General features: G+C 50.3%; 1 protein-coding gene across 1 annotated transcript in view; it reads right to left on the bottom strand.

Moving 5' to 3' along the window:
* Positions 1-16983, bottom strand: part of LOC133351684 (NUAK family SNF1-like kinase 1) — a 63698-nt gene that overhangs the window by 13163 nt on the left and 33552 nt on the right. Inside the window, exons 2-3 of the mRNA XM_061567085.1 lie at positions 6545-6665; positions 1146-1297 (exon numbers count right to left, since the gene is read on the bottom strand). Coding sequence (XP_061423069.1) covers positions 1146-1297; positions 6545-6665 — 273 coding nt within the window. The remainder of the gene's footprint in view (positions 1-1145; positions 1298-6544; positions 6666-16983) is intronic.

Raw genomic sequence — 16983 nt, 5'->3', positions numbered from 1 at the left:
GTGGGTGCAGTGCGATCTCGAGGGGCAAGGGACAGCGACACGAGCGTGGGCTTGTCAAGGACGCGTGGATGAACACGCATTTGGCAGAGTGACTCAAGGTCACTTGACGTTATATTTGGCAAGGCACCGCCATCTGTGTTTTTGTTGTTGTGATGAATAATAATGTCCACATCGCGGGAGCGCAGGGCGGACAGAGCGAACCTTGCGTGATCTTGCTCTTCTCGCTCGTCTCGGCGTAATTATCGGTGACGAGGCTCTGATTAGATTGCGCCGGGGGCGACCGGAATTGCATGCTGATGAGCCAGGTCCCGGATTAGCGTGGGCGCGTCTCTTTTTCAGGGCCGACGATCAAGGCCTGACTCACGATACTAATATTTACACCCCCGCCAGGATGCATTTCATGATTCACTGCTCACGCAACCCACTCCCACAACCTCCTCTTCCACCTGCACCCTGCCGTCTATTCACATGCGTGTTGAACTTCATTTGCACCGCCGGACGTAGCCGACCGCGCCATTGCACGCACGATGATAATTTCGACCTTTGAGGGGTGCCCAGCGTCCGTTCGCTCTCACACAGAGAGAGGAGATGGAACGACTCCGGCGTGCGCGGGAAGGGACTAGAGACGAGCGGGAAGGCAGCGACGCAATAAGCCGGCACTGACAAATCGCCCAAGCTCTGCGGTCCTCTACATGCATATATACAGGGTGCTTCAAAACAATGTAAACGCTAATATGGGACTATCCGAAAGAAAACAATTCTCGGAAGTGTTCACATTTTTTAAATCCTTTATATTAAGTTCACTTGCTTACTTGCTTGCTTGCGCGCTTATGACCGTGCAAATCTTTCGGTCGTTTTTTAACCCACTTCCCGTGATCCAATCGAGCTGACATTTTGCACACAGACTCGTTGTGCGTGACAATTTATTTTCGTGAAAAATTTGTACACTTTTTAGGAAAAAATAAATTATATTTAATTACCAATTGCTTAATGGTGGCAGGCAATCATCTGACCCATAGGTGGCAGCCATCTCAAGCCAGAGGACGAGAGGACTCTAGCCGCCACGCATATAAAGGATTTATAGTGAAAAACTTTGTTTTTGCGGATTAATTTTTTTTAAGCACCCCGTATATTCACGTGCTCACCTTGTGGCAGCAGTGCACGGCCGAGACGACCTGGCGGAAGAGACGCCGCGCCTCGGCGTCGGGGAGGCGGCGACGCGCGCTCAGGAAGTCGTAGAGCTCCCCCCCCTCGGCGCACTCCATCACCATCACGATCTTGTCCTTGTTCTCGAACACTAAGGGGGGACAGACAAATACCAATATTTGGTGTATGTTGGTGTACGGTGCTTTTTCTGCAATATTTTGCCGTCTTTTCTTGGATTTTTCTGTTTACACAAAGTCACTTTAAGATGTTTTCTTGTTCATGTTTTTGTTTTTTTGTTTGTTGCGGTTGCACCCGATTCAAGAGCCGAATGGCTCTCAGGGCTATACCTACTAAATTAACTTGAACTTTAACCAAACGATCCCCATTGCAGCCTCGACAGGCGTTTTGGGGCGCGGCACACGAGGGGGTGGGGTGGCTCAGCACCATGGCCCCGCCGCCTTTGTCTCCCGAGTGACGATGTTTACGCATCGCACCAGGTACTCGTTTGAGGCCGAGTCGACCTAGGGGAGGACCAGGACCGGTTCAGATAATCATTACTGGTGCTGGTGGCCGTGAGCGGGAATTGAACTCGGGTCGCTGGGTTCATAGCACAGTGTGCTATCCACTGCGCAAGCACGCATTAAACATCGCACGGATGCAAGCATAAAGGCAAAGATTCCCTACCCCCGGTAGGTAGTCTTATAGACTTGTCGGGGTAAAGTGCTGTAAGCAAGCACCTATTCAAGCTGTTATCAGATCGACGCGCACACAACACCAACAGCCGTCACCACATCCATTGTGCCAGGCGAGAAGCACTTTGAGGCCACGTGGAGCGTGGAGGGCTCGCCGGGAGGAGGCCATGGGATAGACTCAGGTGCCTTGGGTAGACTGAGATGACTGGGCGACTGACTCCAACTGCCCATTAGCGTCCTTCACGAGCCGTAGAGGCTGATTTTGACACGAGTGGTACCAGTCATCGGCAAGTCCAATCAGCTCCACATCCTCCTGTATCGCATGAGTCCACCTCTTTTCTAGGCCGTGCCAAAGCCCGTTTATCCCCCTCAATCCATTCAAACAGGGACACGTGTCGTTAGTGAGCGTCTATTAAGGCCAAACAAACACACGAGCAAAGTGCAAGAACCGCGTCTCGTTTAACAGACGTAAAATCCCAGCGCCCCATCTTTGGTTTTACGCAGCATCAGCAAAACCCCAAGGTGTCTCCAATTGGGTGAAACGATGACTTAGAACAGGGCTAGGGCAGAGCTTTTGCCGAGGGGGCAAATTCACACGCTTTGAGTCGGGTCCAATACGAGGTGGGGGGGGGGGCGGTAGACAGAGCGCTGGCTCAGCGGTTTTGCACGCTCTGTGGTGGAAGCCGATAAACTCGTGGTCAACCCGCGGCCACGGCTGACACGAGTGGCATGCGGTGTCCGACACGGTCTGGCCCTCGCCAGATGTTCGCCAACCAGCACTGACTAGCGTGGTGAAGTATTGTTACCAACAAACAACAACAAAACCCCATGACTGATTGGCCTGGAGAGGCCGACAGCCAGCAGTGGATTTACAAATGGATGTAAACCATTTTTCTGGCAAGAAAACAGGTGTTTAGATGTTAAAACACCAAACTGAAACCTTTTAGAAGGAATCATGTCGACATTAACCACAATACTTGTGGTCAGAATGCAAACAAAAAACAAACTCTGATAATATATGCATTGTCTTTGAAACTGATTGGTCCACACCAGAGACAGCTTTCTTTGGAGCCTAGTCTCAAAAGGTGTTACACTAGAGGACGCCAAAAGGCGTACAGCAGAAAAAAGAGGAAAACTTATTCTCATATTTTGGTATTGGCAAAGGAGGTCCCATGATGGATGTAACCCAGCGGTGGGTAACCCGCGTCCCGCCGGCCACACGCATCCCGTGGAGGGGCCCTCGTGGTGGCCTGGCCCAAGTGTGTCGAGGGTGATGCGTGGGGTGATGATTGGTGAGCAAGAACGGTGTCAAGCTTGCGGCCCACTCATCCGAAGGAGGGCAGCCCACGTGGCCCAATGACTCGTCTGGGTTGCCCATCACTGCCGTCGACTCAACACGGCCCATAGACTCAACACGGCCCATAGACTCAACACTGCGTGGGATCATGTTTAGTGCATGAGCACAATGTCGAGCTTGTGGCACACGGAGGCGAAGGAGGACCGCCCATCGACTCGTCTGGGCTGCCCATCACCGCCGTAAATTGTCCAGAATGAGAGAGGACAGCACCTCTTGTGAAACTGATGATGCAGGAATTAGAATTCTCAGTGGGAGGTGGGTAAGGGAATTAACGACCCGCCACCTTTTTTTCTTCTTGGTTCTTTCGGTAAAGTCACGTAGAAGGGAAGTAACAAAATAATAAAAATAAAACATAATAAAATAATTCTCACGACGTTTCGGCCACAACGCAAGGACGGCTGCTTGCGTTGTGGCCGAAACGTCGTGAGAATTATTTTATTATGTTTTATTTTTATTATTTTGTTACTTCCCTTCTACGTGACTTTACAGAAAAAACCAAGAAGATGAATCCCTGCAGTCACGAAAGCTTTAAATCGAAATTTACCCGCCACCTACCACCCCCTCTACTGCTCCACCCGGCTAACTCGTCGTCATCATCATCATCATCAGCCATGGTCAATCCACTGCTGGATGAAGGCCTCTCTAAGCTGCCCCCCATCACTCACGACGACCCTGCGATGGAATAACCCAGCAACACAACGACAAGGAATGTTCGCAAGGTGATCAAACGTCCTCTCTTTGTTTTTCACCATAAAAAAACACATTTTCTTGCTGACCACTCTGTGGGTCTTCCGGACCATTGTGTATTTCCAGCCGCATTCGTTCGAACGGGGCACAAACTTAGTTTTGATTTCTTATTTTTCTAGTTAAACAAATTCCATTTAAGTGTGTTTTCTTTTTTTTGGGGGGGGGGCAGTCACCGTGACCGGGCGAACAACAGCAACGTGCTGCGTTTCAGAATCCAGTTTAATCGCACGGGAGGATAAACCCATACAATGTCAACAGTGCTGGCTCGGCGATCTGACTGACTGCTTAGCCCACCTGGTCTCCTTTTTTTACTTTTTTTGTTGTAAACTCGGTGAAATTTTTTGGTTATCAAAGCTGCCACAGTCGCGGTGCAACGGTCAGCAGCAGTCCGAACTTACAGTCCAGGGGTCGCCGGTTCGATTCCGTCTCTCGGCGGAGCAGTTGAAACGAGCAGCAAATTTCTCAAATTCCCACGTCACCTCTGTCCGTCCAACAGGATGAAGAAATAAGCTCACCGCCGCAGTCAATCGAAAAAGGTTGCATGTGGTGGGATAAAGTTGTGGGTACTTCTTCCAAGTCGTGTGGAAGAGTAGACCAAATTCCCTCTCGAGGGGGATCTCCAGAGCCCCCCCCCCCCACCTAGTGGAGGCCCTTCTGCCAGCAGCGGTGCAAGCGAGCAATTGCAGGGCTGCACCTTTATCATTGCATATCACCACTGACCTCATTTTATACGTGTTCTTTGATATGACAACATTAATTAGCGATTTTCGCGTCCCAAAAAAATACATAATTTCAAGTCTGCCTTTAATTTTTAGAGCGTCAGATCTGTGGCAAATGTGTTTTATTTTTGTTCGTTTCACAGGAGCAGTCTCGCATGCACATCCGATGTCACAACAAGATAAAGAGTAACGGCTCGGACTCATCGCGCCCACGCAGCGTCGCACTCATCTAATTTGGCCTGGGGTTGGCATTGCTCAACCGCTCACCGTAACGCCACCATCGCGGCGCTAACGAACGAGTCGGCGAACGAGCGAGCGAGCGAACGTCGCCTTTGTGCAAAGTGTTTTTTTGCGCCTCTCCCTTCCCCCCCTTCTTTCTCGCCCCCCGCCCCCCTCCTCCTCTCTCGGGGTTCTCCGCTCCAACGCCCGACGAGAACGCCCTGGCAGCAGCAGCAGGAAGCTCACACCCAGGGTCCCACACCAAAAACCCCCCCTCTGTGCTAGAGAGCAAAACATCCCCTCCGATTAAAATCCCTTTGTGATTAAAATACAAAGCAAAACAAATGATTAAATCCCTTCACTGCCCCCCCCCCCTCCACCAACGCCCCGCCCGCCCCCCCTCGGAGCAGAATTGAGCTGCAATCCACAACGGATCAGAAAAAAGTTTCAGTTGACAACCTTTTTTTTACGCGCAACTTTTGTTTCCCCAACTGCTCTCTCTCTCGCGCTCTCCCTCTCCCGACGCGTCTTCGAGTTGCACCGAGCCATGTCCGACGCTTCTTCGAGAAGTGATTTGGGGAAAGCTGAAGCAGCTCCCAGCACTCGGGAGCGAAACGTCGGACATGGCGCCGAACAACTGAAGAGGCGTCGACCTGAAGAAGCGTCGGAGAGAGAGACGCAGCGCGGACTGCCAAAACCTCCTCCTACGTGCCTGTTGTGACGTCCGTGTCAGCCGCGCCCCGAGGCGGATCACCCCTTGTGAGAGAATGGTTCAGAGAAGCAGACATCACAGAACCACTTCTGAGTCTCCCTTCAATTGACTTGGGCACAGCTTTAACTAAGCATCTTGCTGCCGAGGTGTTGACTGCCACGCGACGATCTCATAGCAGAGCGTGTGGGAAAGCGTGCCTACTTAGTCTCGAATTTAGCAAAAAAAATGTTTTAAGGATTTATTTGGGATAGATTTTGTCAAACAATAATAATGATAATTTCAGCTTTGAACGCCGTTGCCGTCCAGTGTTCGCTCGCTCTCAAAGGAGAACAACTCGGAGGCGTGAGCAACCACAGACGAGCAGGAAGGCAGCATCCGTGCGGTGAGCCAGCACCAACAATTGCCCAATTTCTGTGGTCCTCTACATATTGAGATGTTATCAGCCAATGAAGGAGTGTTTACATGTGGGAGGAAACCGAAGCACCGGGAAATAAACACCCACAGGTGCGAGGGGACAACACTCGATCCCACACATATGAAAGAGTCGGCGTCCACACTTGCCATGCTGCCTTTTCCTAGCAAGCCATAGGTATGTATGGCACCTCCTGGACGCCCACGAGAATAAGGATAATTTACAACATCTGTTGCGGTAATCCACCAACCCTCTCTCTGCTGCTTCCACAGAAGCGTTGGATTACAAGGCGGCCACGTGCAGCATCGCCACCAATGCCCACCGCAATTGTTGCCGTTTTTATATATATATACAGTATATACAAGGACGGCACTTTACCAATGAATTCTTCATCTGACGACACGATGCTGATAGCAGTTGGAATTAACTGGGGAGGAAACCCCCTACTAAAAACACGTCAACACGTGTGATCTCAACAGAAGAATTTTTTTTACATTTAAACATTTTTTATCGCAAAATCTGATTTTCCCCGCCAAGCACCTTCGTAGACGCCGATGATGTTGGAGTGGCTCAGCAACGACATGTTCTCGATCTCCCGCCAGATGTTCACCATCTCGCCGTCATCCTTAATCTTGTCCTTGCGGATTGACTTTATCGCCACCTGCAGCAACTAGCGGAAGGAGGAGGGAGGGGGGGGGGGTCGCACTTTAAGCCATCGCAGCCACCGCGATTAAGACGAGGTTCGCGGGGACAGAGAAAATTCCCACCGGACCATCGACGAAGGGGGCGGCCATGGTTCCTTCTTCATCGACGTAAAACTGTACAGGGTTAAATTATTACGTAGATAGACGTACAGGTTATTTTATAAACGATACTATAATGGGACGCTGACGCAGTGTGATGGTTCGCACACTAAACATGTACATCCAGAGGTTTTCTGGTTCAATTTGATTTCTTTGACCTCGCCCATTGAAACAACGGGTGCGGGCGTCTTAAAAGCCTCCTTCTTGCGTCAGTCCACACGGCGGTGTGCAAGCGGTGCAGCCACAGCCAAGTCGATCAATCGGCGGATCGCGTGTGGTGGGGTAAAGTGTGGGTCACTGCCACCTCTTCCGAGACGTCTGGCCAGCGTGGGAGAATGGGTCAAATTAGCCCCAAGAAGCCCTCTCTAGAGCGGACATTCTTCTACGGGCAGTGGCGTGAGCAAGCACTTGCAGTGCTGCACCTGTACCATTTTGATACTCTATAATGACATCTTTATTTGAACGCAATATTAAGTGAATCTCCGAAACGGGCGGCCACGTGCTTCACAGTGGAGACAGCGAGCGCCTCACTCAAAAAAATGTCCGCACTTGAATGCGTCATCATGATTCCCGTCGCGCTGAGGAATTCTGTAGGCGTCACTTGTGCCTTCGGTTCGTTCATGAAGGTTTTCGCACTCTTGCATTCTGCTCCCAAGTGGTTGTTTATTAATTGGCTTAGTAAACTCGAGAATAACAACACTTGCTGAATTACACTCCCAAGATACCCAATTAGAGATAATCTTGAATGCGTTTCTATTAAACGAAGCAATTTTTTATTTTACCAAGTAGGTCCCACTGAGCTATATAGCTACCTGGCCACAAGTGATCGCTTAACGAAGTGGCTTATCATGGGGAAATTAATAGCAGCCAAACTTCTTTTGCACCGTACGTAGCCAACCGTGCTAATCGGATGCGATTCTAATAGTGGAGGGAACAACCAGAGAACCCGGAGGACCCGCAGAAAAATCCACGCCACCAAGGGGAGAACATGCAAACTTCTCAGAGCGGTTGTGCAGTGATTAGCGTACTGCGCCATCAACTCTGTCGACACACGTTCGATTCACGGCCAGGACTAACGTCAGTGAAGTAAAATATTGGTCAAAAACTCCCGATGGGGAGGCTTTCATCCACTTGTGTTTTGAGAACAGCTGGAATGTATTTACTTTCATTTTACGTATTTTTTTCATCATCAGCAGCAGCAGCAGCCCTGGTCACTCCACTGCTGGATGATCTCTTTACTCCAGCTGTTGCCATCTCCCACGAGCTCCTAGGTTGGCAACCACCCACACAGAGCCTGCACACGAGCGGCGCTCCGTCTCCATGGGTGGCACGTCCTCTCGGACACGTTCCACTCCTTGACACGTTCCACTCACTCCGTTCGTTGCCACCCCCCCCCACCCCCTTCCCATCGGCCGTCATCTCCCATGAAGGGGGGAAAAACACCAATAAATACTCGCACGAGCGAGAGGTCTCCAATCACGTGCCAATGACTGGAACGTTTCCCTGCACCGCCCGGATTCATGTAATCGGGCCGCCACGGTGGCGAGATGTTAACTCCCTCGCCTGGTATGCAGGAGGGCCAGGGTTCGACCCCGACCCTGACACCTGTATGTAAATTTGGAGTTTGTGTGTCTCTCTCCCCGTGGTCACGTGCATTTTTCTCCGGGTCCTCTGGTTTTTCCCTCCACATTTAAAAGCGTGCGTTTGGAGTGTTTGACTGCTATACAACATTTCCACATGACAAGCCACTTCGTTGTGCAATCATTTGTGGCCAGGGCGCTTCTGAAAAAGAGTGATATAACACAGTGGGCCTTACCATCTAAAATAAAAAAAAAACATGGTTTAGTTTAATAGTTTACCAGTTTAGTTTAAACGTAACAAAAATACCCCAACGCCAATCCACGGCGGAAACTCCGTTCCTCGCATAATTACACGGAATCGCTTCCACCGTCCGCGGGAATCGTTACGACAGCCAATCTACGCCGAACGCAAACGAGATCTGAGCAGCTCGCCCCCCTCCCTCCTCCCTTAGCCGACCCCCCACACAGTCGCCCCCAATGTACCCCACCAGCCGAGCCCAAGATTTGGATTTCCCCGACGGCAGGGCACTCGCCCCCGTACGAGCCGCCGCGTGCTAATTTTAGGGGGCGCCCCCCCCCCCCCCCTGCATCGCCCCACACGCGGGATGACGCCGGAGATTAGCTGCGTGAGCCTCAAATGGCTCGCCCCAAACGGCTCTTCCCCCGCGCTCGCCCCCGCCCTTGCCTAATGCTTGGCCAATTCTCATGCAGACCTGCATATGACGGTCAACCACGTACTCGCCCACCACTCACTCGGTCACTCACTACTCGTCCCGATGCTCACAGAACGGCCAACCGACGCCAGCCTCAATGTTCGTGTAAATCTTGTACGATGCTTGGCCTAATGCTCACCAAAACTCACGCAGTTCTGTACTCGCCCCAATCAACTCGCGCAATCACTCGAGCAAAGAATCGCCCAACTTTCACGCAACGCTCACCAAACCACCTGCTCAGCTATTTGCCCAATAGTCGCCCAACACTCGCCCCAATGCTCACCCAATATTTGGCCAATGCTTTAACGAACACTCGCCGAGAGCTCGCCCCCAGCCACTCAGCCACCACCACCTTCAACCATGGGCGAGAATGCTACAGGCATTTATGATCGCGAAAATAAAACAATGCCCCTAACTCCCTTGTTTATGATTTTGCTGGAGGGTGTTTGACGCCGTTAGAGTGGTAATTATTACAGGTTGATGACCGTGAAATTGTAATCTACTTGTGCAATATGCACCGTGAGCATGCGGGTCACAGAGTACTTCAATTTGAGATGGCTGGATGAGATAAGAACATTTGGAATGGAACGATCGATGGAGGTGACAAATGATAATAAAGAGTTGAAGATACTGGGGGCAGGATGTTTAAGCTAAAGAAATAAAGAATACGACCAAACCCCATGGCCTTACACAGACTCCGAGGCCCATAGACTCAAATAGATAATCACAGACTCACTCAGAGACCTATAGACTCACAGAGTGACCCGTAGACTCACACAGAACCAGATGTAATCACACACAGAACTAGACTCGCATAGAAACCCATAGACCGACATAGACGGGACCGAGATGGAAATACAAGGTAAAGAAGGTCAGATGTTAGGGAGAGGCCTTTGTCCAGGAAGTTGGACTCAAATAACTAAGAAAAAACTAAGCACTTGAACCTCGAGCAACTTTACCCAGTCCTCTCAAAAAAAGATTTTGCATTCCGATAGCCTTTTGCAAAAGTGAAAAAAACAAATCTCATGAACGTAAAATAAAGTCTTCTGTGGCTTTCTCTGACCTCACTTTTTACAACCACACGTGCAATTTCACACAAGCTCACAGCCACAGACCCACACTGTCCGTCCAGTTGGCTTTGCTCGGAATGTTTTTTTATTTGCTCCATTTTCCACGCCCCTCATTTCATTGCCTTTGTGTCACTTTTTTGACGAGCCAGGTCACTCTCGGAAAACGCTTCTCGATCCATCCATCTCGTCTCCTTGAGTTGTCACCTGGTCAAACAAAGTGTGAAAACGCTGCATTCGAAAGGCGGAGGGACCGCCCGAGCCTGCCCGAGGGAGCGTCGAGCATTCGGATGGCCTCTTCACAGCTCGCGGCTGCCACAATGCAAGTTCAAGTTTCCCCAGAGGAACACGCAACTCCTTTTTTGGATCGCCTGCCAAATAATGTAATATATTCCAAGTGCCTTATGCGTTTGCATTGGCCTGACCAGGAGAGGGCTCTCAAGATAATAATAATAAAAAAAGTCTAGAGCGGATCAAAATCAGAATCTTTATTTCGACTGCAGGAGGAATCCGATGAGCTATGAAGCTCTTTTCCACAGATGTCCGGTATGGGCGGGTCAGCAAGTCACAACGGCGTACAATACCAGCGAAGGAAAGGAGTGCAAAAATCGGGAAGCAAGTAAGGATCTCTTGCAAACAAGGATTGGAGTTCTTCATAATTAAAACGTGCACGTGAAGTGGTGGTGCAACGACCAGTGCACTGCACGACAACCCTACTGGCTACCGGAGCCAGAGGCGAATCTAGAAACTTCTGAACACAGTGGAGGGCGGCGGGGGGGGGGGGGGGGTCCAAAATGTCAAGCCTTTTAAATGGGGCCTTTAAATGGGCTCTAAACTGGGCGATCACCCCCCCCGCCCCCCCCCCCTTTGTCCTCCGCAGCCTTTGGATCCAGCCCTGACCAGCGTTCAATTTTCTTGGTTCTTTAGGTAGTCACGTAGAATGGAAATAATAAAATAATAAAAATAAAACATAATAAAATAATTCTCAAGGCGTTTCGGCCACAACGCAAGCAGCCGTTGTGGCCGAAACATCGTGAGAATTATTTTATTATGTTTTATTTTTATTATTTTATTATTTCCATTCTACGTGACTTTACCGAAAGAACCAAGAAGATGAATCCCTGCAGTCACGAAAGCTTTAAATCGAAATTTAGCGTTCAATTCCCTGCCACGGCTAAAATGGATGGTGCGTCATATCTGGACTGGTCCTGTGCCGAGTCTCAAGACTCATCTTCGGGAGGGTGCTGCGTTTCGGTGTTTGGCCAATTGCATTATTAACAAGTTTGACTTCACATGAAAACGAAGCGGAGAAAACCTGGAGAAACCCCACCACGCACACGAGGGGCAGATAAGACTCAAGGCTCCGCACATATAGATTCAAGGAATCCATTGCTTTACTTCTAGATTCGAAGCTTTCGTGACTGCAAGGATTCGTATTCTTAGGTTTTTTTCGGTAAAGTCACGTAGGTAAAACATTAAAATTAATAAAAGTAAAATAAAAAGTAAAATAAAAATCACGACGTTTCGGAGGCAACACTTGATGCAGCAAATCTGGCTGTGACGGTCCCACCTGATGACGGAGACTTGTGTTGCATCCGAAACGTCGTGATTTTTATTTTACTTTTATTAATTTTAATGTTTTACCTACGTGACTTTACCGAAAAAAACCTAAGAACATTGCTTTACTGTCATTTCCTGGCCACCTTCTTGCAATAAGGTAAAAATCCCCAGATAGCCACCCGACTTTATGCCCTCCACAATGGGTCATCTTTACAAGAGCTATAGTGACCGCACCCCTTACAGGTGGACTTGGCAGACAGAGCTGACTGTGTAAACGCTCTCCACCATAATGGGAAAGCTTGAAACAAAGCAAACAGAAGAAAAAAACCACGACGATTCACGGCGTTCATCGCCGCCACCGCTGTTGATTTTTGGGGCCAGGACTCGGGCGGCAATTGAAGAACTCGATCGCGTGACCCCTCTCGACAACGACCACCCCCAGCGCCACACGCAGCTGGGGCCACCACCAAGCCGTCGAACCCCCCGCGCCTCCACCCCCCCCCCCCCTTAACAAAACAAAGATCCCCCGTATAGCCTTAACAGACTGTAGGGGCAAGTGCTGTTAGCGCGCACCTATGAAGGCTGGCACGACAAACGAGGGGGTGGGTGGCCAAAGCCAAGCCCGGCCGCCTTTGTCTCCCGAGTGGCGATGTCTACACACTGCACGAGGGACTCATTTAAGGCCGAGTCGACCTAGAGGAGGCCCAGGACCGGTTCAGATAATCGTCACTGGTGTCAGAGGCCGTGAGCTGGAATCGAACTCGGGCCCGCCGGGTTCGTAGCGCAGCGGCGCGCTGACCGTTGCCCACCCCCTGGCCCCCACACCCCACCGCCGCCTGCACTGACAGGAATTGGCCGCGATGCGCGTCACGCCAGCAGGGTAAACAACACGGGGGAGCATCATCGGCAGGGTGCAGAGTGCAGCAACGATCGCCGCGTGGGCTGAGAGACGCGTCCTCAGTCCAAGCACCGCGGCGCCGCTGAGAGAGAGAGAGTGTGACAGTGAGTGTGTGTGAGAGAGAGTGTGTGTGAGAGTGTGTGAGAGACAGAGTGTGTGAGAGTGAGTGTGTGTGACAGTGAGTGTGTGTGACAGTGAGTGTGTGTGAGAGTGTGTGTGAGAGAGAGTGTGTGAGAGTGAGTGTGTGTGAGTGAGTGTGTGACAGTGAGTGTGTGTGAGAGAGAGTGTGTGTGAGAGTGTGTGAGAGTGAGTGTGTGTGAGAGAGTGTGAGAGAGTGTGTGAGAGTGAGTGTGTGTGAGAGTGTGAGAGAGTGAGAGTGTGAGAGAGTGAGTGTGTGTGAGTGTGTGTGAGAGAGAGTGTGTGTGAGAGAGAGTGTGTGTGAGAGAGAGTGTGTGAGAGTGAGTGTGTGAGAGAGAGAGTGTGTGAGAGTGAGTGTGTGTTAGCGGTTAGCGCGCTGCGCTATGAACCTGGCGACCCGGGTTCGATTCCCGCTCACGGCTAACACCAGTGACGATTATCTGAACCGGTCCTGGGCCTCCCCTAGGTCGACTCAGCCTTAAATGAGTACCTGGTGCGGTGTGTAAACATCGCCACTAGGGAGACAAAGGCGGTCGGGCGTGGTGCTGGCCACCCACCCCCTCGTGTACCGTTCCGGCCTTCATAGGTGCTCGCTAACAGCACTTGCCCCTACAGTCTGTTCAGGCTATACGGGGGATCTTTGTTAGCGAGTGTGTGGGACTGCCCAGCCAGAAGGGCACTATAAAAAAAAAATCACGAGCAATATCAATCACAATAATAATTAAACCACTCAATGCAAAGCATTTACCTGCAGCACTCTGTGCTATTGCATTTGCGAGATATGTATTCCTATCGCCACCATGATTTGTTCCCGTTTTTGTTGTACCTTAAGGAGGTGGCACGACCTTCCCCATCGGGTATGAATATTTAGCCAACGAGGTGGCTGGGTGGCTAATGGGGCTCCATTATGGCCGTGTCGGAAACAGCGAGATGGCAACACTGGGATAGTGGGTTTTAATTCTCAAAAGCGTTCTCCGATAACACTGTGTGGCTGGCCTTCAATGGAAAAGTAGATCATAGGTGACGTTTTTGTTAATGGCCCTTCTTCGTGGCACTTATAGGGAGAGGACAGAGAGATAGAGTGGGAAAACAACGGCTTGGAGACTGCGCTTAACACCGTGGGGCCGGATTAGAATTAAAGTTTAACAAAGTACAATATACACTGTGCAGGGAGACATTTCCATTGTCATTCCTAAAAATGTAAATAATATATTCATACACACATAATGTATAATGGCTCTAACATACAAATACAAAGGTCCCCTGTGTAGCCTTAACATACTGTATGGGCAATTGCTGTTTGTGAGCACCTAAGAAGGCCTGCACAGTACACGAGGGGGTGGGTGGCCAGCACCACGCCCGGCTGCCTTTGTGTAGTCACTCTCTAACATACTCCCCTACACGTTATTAAACAACTGCACAGGGTATTTTACAAATGTATATGCAGCAGTAACGGGAATTGGCCAAGTATGGGATGAAAGAGTACTCCTGTAATGTGCTGTACATCCTCACCAAAGACAAGTTTTTGCAGTTATACTTTTACCAGGGGACATCCCATATCAATTGAATCCGTGGACAGCCTCTAAAATGTATGATTATTATCATATATGTCTTGTAAAATATCTCGAGACGCACCATAAAGTTTCTCAAGTTTTCCCGTGGTCGTCATTTGTTCGTGCTCGCCCTGTCTGGCCCAAGTCAAGGAGTGAATTGTGGAGAAAGAAAAAAAACCTCGAGTCTGGTTGTATTTACTTATCTGCTTCGCTTAAAAAAAATCCTGTATTTGTCTGCTAGTCACAGTGCTTACAAGAGCAAATGTTGTCGTACAGAGTCGAGTCAGGGCTCATTCTACCCAAAAAGGATCCGGGAACCCATGGCATTGATGCTGATTTGGGTGGGCCTGCTCACAGATCCCCTCCCCCGCACCTCCGATTAGCATGGTTGGCTACGTACGGTGCGAAATAAGTTCAACATTCATACAACTCGCCTAGATGCCCTACCAGGTTCTCCCGAGGAGGATTGACTAGGCCGCCAAAGGTGAGGCTCTGTAGGCCAACCGACAAAATAAAAACTAAGTAAAAACAAATAGAAATTATATTCACATTTCTATGCATGCGTGCGCGTGTGCATTAATGTGCGTGCAAATGTCTGTGGATGTTTTGTGTACGTAAGATAGGGTGCTCAGGGTGAGGGCAGGGAGGCTCAAACTAAGCGCAGTTATCTCTACACAAACACGCACAACAAAATGGACCGGCGGATGAGACCACTGGGAACTTCAAGAGCCATCCCTGCAAACACCAACTCCCGGATCCTCCAAAAAACTGCCGAGGACGGACAGGATGCGGTCCAAACACAACTGCATCTGACAACACCACAATGTGGGGTTCAATCTCCCACTCCCTGACATCCGCTTAACGTCACTCGTTTGCAAAGGTCCCTCCCACTTTAAAGGTATGAAGATGGTTTGGGCAAATGCTGCTAGCGAGCACCATCGAACAAAGACGGTCACTGCATCGCGTGCTTTCAGATGCGCTTCTGCGGCCGTCTGGAACGCTCTTCCTTCCTATAAGCACTTTTAAATCGAGATTTAAGACTAATTTGTTTAGAACTGCCTTTTTGTGTTTAGTTTGATGTCCATTATCCCTTACCTCCAATTAGTGCGGTTAGATACGTAGGGTGTGAAAGAATTTCAACATGCATACATATTAAGGCCAGCACGGCGCACAAGGTGGTGGTGTAGCCCGCAACACGTCAGCTAATTTTTATTTTGTTTTCCCCAGTGCTGATGTTTACTCAACGCACCAGGTATGACAGTTTCGGCTGAATCGACTCAGAAAGCTCACGACGCAAATTCAGATATCACTCGTCACTGATTTTAGCCAGGCCGGGAATTACACCCAAGTCGTGGGACTTGTGCGCAAACCACTATACCACCACTCCCCAAAAAAGAACCACATATATACATAAACACACACACACACCATGAAACAACAACACTTGCCACAACCACCACAATCACACCATCCAGAGGTGTTGCGGCGCTTTGTGTGCGATCGGGGAGTTGGGAAAATGTGCTCTCTCATCACAGTCCTGTTTACCACCTCCTGCCATAATGACTGATCGCTTTGGCATTATTGATTCGCTCCTGTTCAGCTGACCGGCTATTGGTCTTTTAACTAAAACCCTGCACTGCGGGCCAGCAACAATCGCCACTGAGCAGCACCCTGCATTGTTCACCTTTCTCTCCTGGACAGCACCTTGCACTATCCGCTAGCTCAATGAACTAGTGCCACCATGCACTGTTAACTAGCAGCCTGCACGAGGAACCGGAGACCATGCTCGCACCACGCTCTATTGGCCAGCCACCCTGCACTATTGATTTACTGCATTTTATTCGCCAGCACCCTGCTCTACTGGACAGCGCCCTGCACTACCTATTGCCCGGCACAATGAACCAGAGGTCGCAACCGGGTACCCGATACCCGTACCCTACCCGATACCCGGCTACCCGCACCCGGCCGGGTACGGGTACCTGTTTGCGACCCTGATGCGGCCGGGTACGGGTACGGGTAGACCGTGAGTCACTGGTGTGTAATTGTTTGTTACTCATTTCCCAACGTCTTGTCTCTTCTCATAATTCAAGTTCCTAGAATCAACCCACCCGCGCCTGCAACATGGCTTCATCCCAGAGGTCGCAATCAGGTATCCGATACCCGTACCCTACCCGTATCTGGCTGGTTACGAGTAGGGTACGGGTACCCGTTTGCGACCCTGGTGTGGCCGGGTACGGGTACGGGTAAGGAATCAAAACCCGTTTGCGACCTCTGCAATGAACTGTTGCCACCATGGCACTATTAGCTAGCACCCTGCATTACTGACGCCGTGCCTTACTTGTCTCAACACCGTGCAGTGTGATAATTCTGTGCGGCCCCATATTCCGTCCCCACCCTCTGCACCTAAGTTAGCCAGTGCCCACCTCGGTGCCTGAAAATGCCACTGGTGGCACGCTCTGTTGGCCACGAGCAGTCCCCCTCTCATTCAGCCGGGCAATCAATCCCTCCGCCTCAGCTGGGCAAGCACAGCGGGCACGCGGGGAGAAGGACGGGGAGTCACGCGTGAAGAGGAAACACTCGTGCGGTGAAAGAGTGTGAACAGCGCTCGCAAACAACGGGCCCCCTTGTCGAGCGAGAAGCGTCGCCGCTGAAACTTAGCAGCGGGAT

The sequence above is a fragment of the Lethenteron reissneri genome, chromosome 38 (genome assembly GCF_015708825.2).
Source record: "Lethenteron reissneri isolate LAM-NWPU_2019-01 chromosome 38, ASM1570882v1, whole genome shotgun sequence".
Lineage (NCBI taxonomy): Eukaryota > Metazoa > Chordata > Hyperoartia > Petromyzontiformes > Petromyzontidae > Lethenteron > Lethenteron reissneri.
Note: the sequence above shows the minus strand (reverse complement) of the source record. Positions and strands in the feature narration are given on the sequence as shown.